Genomic DNA, 6,000 nt, shown 5'->3' with positions numbered 1-6,000 from the left:
TGCCAATTTTGGTACCTAACAAGTTTACGAAACGACGATGAGAGCACCAAGACGTAGGCGGCTGTTTCATGACCTACATGACAGACATGTCATAACATTCATGTCATGACCTGTCGTTTATGTTCCTCATACACTCTTGTCATGGTATGCCAATTTTGGTACATACAAAGTTAACGAAACGACCATGAGAGCACAAATACGTAGGCGGATAATTAGATAGATAGATAGATAGATAGATAGATAGATAGATAGATAGATAGATAGATAGATAGATAGATAGATAGATAGATAGATAGATAGATAGATAGATAGATAGATAGATAGATAGATAGATAGATAGATAGATACTCTCATAGTGGCAAATGTTGGCCAAGAAATGCTTCACATTTAAAACAAGTTTTCGCTGACAGCAATGGCGTACAATCAGCTCTAAGTGCCGGCATGTCTCGGATGGGTGGAGTTCTTTCCTTGGATTTAAACTTTGCATTCGTGCAGGTCTGTTTAAACATTGGCAAATGGACTCACAGCGTTCTTGGACCGAGGTGCCTGACCATCTTGCCCAGTTGGCCGGCCATCCGCCAGTTCCGCTTGTACTGATATATGGGTCTCAGTCATCCATGGTCCCAGTGAACGTAAACAGGTCCGTGGGACATCCCAATCATGTCCGTGTGGCGTTTGCAATTTTGCATGGCCTCCAAGTTTGTAGCGCGTCGTTGCACGGCGCAGTGCAATCTCGGAGGCTTTAGTTTTGGTTTTCACCACCGGAGTTCTTGCTGGTGTTTATCACATATAGTGATCGTCCATCTTTATTCCTTCCCGTGGCCGTCAGTGCTTTAGGTCTGACAAGCCGGGTATGTTGTGTATGCATCAGTAAATCCAATTAAGCTTGTTCCGTTCATATGTGCGGCGTCGGAAGTGTGGTCAGGAAGCATGTGAGGAGAAGAGCGAACTCCGAATAATCGGCAGCCTCAACAATGCGCTTCCTTCCTACTTTGATACCATCATTCGAAGCGTTTAGTTGAGTCGTCTGATGAATGCACAATTAGTGTCACTGCTCGAATAAAGAAAGAGAAAGCATTTTTCGGAATAATTACAAGATTGCGCCGCCATGTTCGTTTATCGCGTCAGCTGATCGGGTTGTCCCGACTCTCCACATCAGAGACCCGATCAGTTCTGTTTAAAAATGGCCGCTCCGTGCGGTTCTATCGGAATTACACTGAGCTACCTGAGCATTGAGTACTTCGAAAATCAGTGTTATGTTACCGTGTAGCCCTCTGGATTCGCAGCTGTAGTGCAGTGTGTCGTCAGCACGTTTTCGTCAGTGCGCTTTGCGTGATGTGCGCGCGGCGACAGACGTGGGCCATGTCTGTTTCGAAGCCGGCTACGGTTGCAAGCGCTTGGCTTAGGCTTAATCCGTCTCCGACGGTTCTTCGGATCAACCCTGCGGACCCCAGTCTCTGTGATGTGCGACGGCGCGAACATTAGGCGGCATATATTTGCCGAAACGTTTAGCCGTAAGTCCCCGACGGCGTGCCACATCGTTGTCGATCCGTGTCAGTGCGCGTCGCCGTACAATCGCGCGGGTGCTTGTGTACGATTGTTTCAGTTAACGTTCTTGGACATCAGTGCTTATCACTGCCGAGATATGCCGCTCCCCCGGCAACACTTTCAGTGCCACGTCATGTGCTGCCCCGTTTAATGCTTCAACATACTCCCGATTGTTTCTTTCGTAAGTACCGTGATTACGTAACATCTGTCACCGGATGTCTGGGTAGTTGTGCGAACGTGCATAAAATAGTAATAAAAATGCATTTTTAAGTTACAAAACAGCCCCGCATGCACGTCATAATGTGCGTCTTACGCACGCCGAAGCTTTCCTAAAAGCCAGCGCTCTCGTAAGTTCCGAGGCTCGCGTCGGACGTTATAAGTGCTTAGGGCAAATTTAGCTTTCCATTGATTTAATGAGACTATTTTAAGCTGATGACACTTCTCGGTCTAGCGCAAAGCAACAATCTCCCATTCAGTGATTTGCCCTTGTTATTATTTCTTTGCTATATTTGTAATAATTTGTTTGTTGTCTTGTGGTAATGAGAAAACGACTAAGAGATCGTACGTGATTTGCGGCAAAAGAAACTGCAGCATGCCCCTTTCTCGAATGTGGAATAATGGTAGAATTTTAGCTGTGAAGTTGTTTGCGATGCTTGGGGCTGTGCGAGCTACCTTTCTCGGTTACCAAAAGAAACAATGAAAAAACGTGTGTATATATATATATATATATATATATATATATATATATATATTTTTGCTCGAATTTGTTCGTAGTGGAGGCGTTAGCGCTCCGTTGAATCCGACACTTGTTTCTTTTTAATTTCAGGAGCCAAACCTCAATGGTGTAAACATACAAGGCATGGCTGAACTTCAGGTCACTCTGGAGTTCTTCATTGAGCTCTTCAAGTTCAGCAATGTCGACCTCTTCCAGCGAGGGTGAGCATGTGTTTTTTAAGTGGCTCTTCAGCAGATACACTTGGCAAGATAATAATTGACTGCACTGTAAAGTGTTGTTTCTCGTGCGCTTACGCTGGCTTTGCGACAGCCTCACCAAAGCCTGGCATTTTATTTCCGTGTTAATTTTAACCGAGAGCATATGACTCATTATTGGCTGAAAGTGGTGGTCTACATGTTTTCTGGATTGTGTTTATGTGCTCAGTTGAAGGATGTTTGTTGGCCAAGTGTTAGGATATCAGCTGCAAGAGTGATTTATTAGCCTGTCACATTAGATCTAGGGCTGTATGATTGCAGTCACTTTCAGTGGCATTTTCACATTGAATGGGATGTTGCATGTTGCATCACCATAGTGACATGCAATCGCAGACATTGTGGCCATTCCTTTCCTGCCCATCTTGTCAGTCCATTCAACATCTGTGTGAATTCAAAACATCGAAAAGCAGCGTGACTGCCGACCATTTTTTTTCTATGTCTACTTCTGCTGCTTATGACCACGTTCCCTTCAGTTGTCATTTAATTCTGTCCAATGAAAATTTAGTTTCATCACATTTCTTGCATTTTCAGCATCATGACAAGCGTACAGCTGTTGTAGGGATGAGGAATTTTGTATTCTTCATTGAGTTTTGTCAGGTCTACAGAATGTTGGCCCCGTGCGATAGTACCTCTACGGGAACATCAAATACGAGGATGTCATCTGTTTGTTGTGTGTGTTTAATTTTATGCATAGCATGCAACACTGCGGAAACTACGCATGTAGTGCAGTCATAAAACTTTCACTCCGCATGTTTTGCAGTGCAGTTGTATTTAACCTCACATTTTTCAAACGAAATAACTACTTTGTATGCTACAACTTGTGGATGTAAGGTAACGGCAAATCGCGTGTTATCTGTGCACCTTTGTGCTTCCAGTGCGTGGCGTATAATGTTTTCGTCATCAGGCGGATGTGAGTGGAGTGGCTACTGGCCAACGAAATGTGTCACTCTGCTCGTTTGGTGATGAATAGGTTCAGGTCTGTGGTGCCTTCATGTAATAAATGTGTCATATTTTGTGACATAAAACTTATCAGACTTAATGTTACTTGGAACCCGCCGCAGTTGCTTAGTGGCTATGGTGTTGGGCTGCTAAGCACGAGTCTGCGGGATTGAATCCCAGCCACAGCAGCCGCATTTTGATGGGGCGAAATGCAAGAACACCCGTGTTATTAGATTTAGGTTCACCTTAAAGAACCCCAGGTGGCCCAAATTTTCTGGAGTCCCCCACTACAGCGTGCCTCATAATCAGATTGTGATTTTGGCACGTAAAACGCCGTAATTAATTAATTTTTTAAATGTTACTTGGAATTACATGATAACACCTGTATCTTTCTTATGAGATGCACAAATTTTTGGTCGTGAAAGTGAGTTGTGAGAGAAGTAGTACTAATTTATTTATTTGGGCAAAACAAGTACAAGGTTTGCCCATAAGGCAAGGCAAAAGGAGGGCATAATCCTCCTAATCCTCCTGACTATCGTAATCATCCTGACTATCCTAAAGTATTTCTTCCAGCCTTCGTAGCATTGCGTGCTATGTATGAAACTGAGTACAGTAAAACCTCGATAGGACAAACACGGATATAACGAATTATGGAATATAACAAAGTAAATATAAAGTGTTTCTCATTGATATCAGTGCATAGTGAATATACGCTTATAATGGGTATCGGATATAATGAACGTATTTTTGTGTTAGGTATGACTTGTAACAAGGTTCAACTGTATAGCATACTTGGAAAGTGCCTGTCCAGCCACTTGAAAAATATAACGGATGTAAAACATTGTGAAAAACATTGAAAGAAGGGAACCCGCTACATAACGACTTACTCATACTGAGAGCAAACAACCAGCTGTTTACTTTCGCGCTCATTTTACTAAAGCCCTTTGCACATATCATTCAAACTTACAGCACAGGTTCAATCAGAAGTGTTTCAAAATGTATGTGACATAGTTTGATAATTGTGAATTCCATTACTTTTGTCAGTGCTCTCGCTTTTTGATGCACTATCTTGGCATGTACATTTGCACACACAACACCGTAAGGGTATATAGTTTGGTCTTCCTAAATATGACATCCTAGTTCAGTGTTTGTCACAGGATGGGGTTTGAGGTGTTTCATTTATATGTATTCAGCAAGCCACATGCACCCATAGGGCATTATGTTAGTGGGTATACATGCAGATAATACAAGAAAGATAAGAAGGGGAAAATAAATGTGAAATCAAAATGAAAAAAATTATGACAGCATAAAAGTACACTAAGCACATATGTCATTCATCAGTAAAAAAAAAAAATCAAAAAACAAGGTATGGGGCTGCTGACAACCTTTTCCCGGTCATGACCATGAATAGTGAAGAATCAATTGGCTGTTTAAATATTGTGAGCAGCCAGTTTTTGAATGTGGTGACAGCGGCATTGGGCTGGTTGTTTGACTGACTTATTGTATGCCAAAAGAAAGATTATTTGAAAACTGAGGTGTGACAGTGTATCTATCGAATAGTGTATCCCTTAAATAGGTCTTCTGATAGGCCTCAAAGGGGTTCACAAGGGCTGGAAAAGATCACTGTATATCATATTTTTCTGTTGCATGATGATTTGCTTCGAGTCTTTTTGCCGTTCGGCAGCCCTTTGTTGCTTGATAACTATATTATTTATGATACTATTCATGATGAAGTGAAATGTAATCTTGCTTACTCTTCCTTTTTTTTTTCTGTGGTGGTGTTTTAGGTACTATCAAATCCGGACAGCTCTCAAGGTTCCCCAGAGGCTTCCAGCCAGAGTTGAAGTCCAACTGCCAAAAAGCACAGTGATTCAAAGTTATGGTAAGAACAGCCTTGTTTACTTTCATGTGACCACTCTATACTTGCTTGAAAAACCTAAGAATTCATTAAGAGCACCGCAGCTACCCTTCGTTGTTCTGCTTTCCAAAACACAGTTCCCGGGAGATGTTGATATTGAAAGAAGGTTTGTCTCTGCCGTGACATCACAGGAAAGTTATTGGCCATCACATCTGTACAAATTCTTATTGAATTGGACAGGAGTGTATTTGCCTCCCCATTCATAGGTTGCACATACACCTATAACTGCACGAAAACAAAATTTTCTCTTTATTTCCGATTGATATTTGAGTCGTTGCCACTCATCATTCCAGCATAGAATTTCACTGCTCTTCTGTCGTTGTAATGGAGAGGCCGCGTTTACGGGGGTATGAGACATATAAAAACCCAGAAAAAATATTTTCTTTCTAAATCTGCAGAACACATGAAGAATAACTGTAATCAACAAAAAGAATAAATATTTTGCGGAAATTTTTTTCAGCAATAGGGGGAAAACCCCAGGCAGGAAACAGGAAGTGGGCTTCACCCCAAGGCACCTAAAGCTTCGTTTTCAATTTGTACAGACAGCTCTCATCATATGTGAACCACAGGTGTACATTTCATTTGCTTTACATCACGTGTGAAAT

General features: G+C 42.0%; 1 protein-coding gene across 3 annotated transcripts in view; it reads left to right on the top strand.

Moving 5' to 3' along the window:
* The first annotated feature begins 1,176 nt into the window (after window positions 1–1,176).
* Window positions 1,177–6,000, top strand: part of LOC119466395 (protein FAM135A-like) — a 59,892-nt gene continuing 55,068 nt past the window's right edge. For 2 of the 3 annotated variants that reach the window (XM_049657336.1, XM_049657334.1), the window contains exons 1-3: window positions 1,177–1,729; window positions 2,375–2,484; window positions 5,265–5,359. In XM_049657336.1, coding sequence (XP_049513293.1) covers window positions 2,408–2,484; window positions 5,265–5,359 — 172 coding nt within the window. In that variant the 5' untranslated portion in view covers window positions 1,177–1,729; window positions 2,375–2,407. The remainder of the gene's footprint in view (window positions 1,730–2,374; window positions 2,485–5,264; window positions 5,360–6,000) is intronic. The other variant, XM_049657335.1, reaches the window with a different exon arrangement.

This window comes from Dermacentor silvarum, chromosome 10 (genome assembly GCF_013339745.2).
Source record: "Dermacentor silvarum isolate Dsil-2018 chromosome 10, BIME_Dsil_1.4, whole genome shotgun sequence".
NCBI lineage: Eukaryota > Metazoa > Arthropoda > Arachnida > Ixodida > Ixodidae > Dermacentor > Dermacentor silvarum.
Note: the sequence above shows the minus strand (reverse complement) of the source record. Positions and strands in the feature narration are given on the sequence as shown.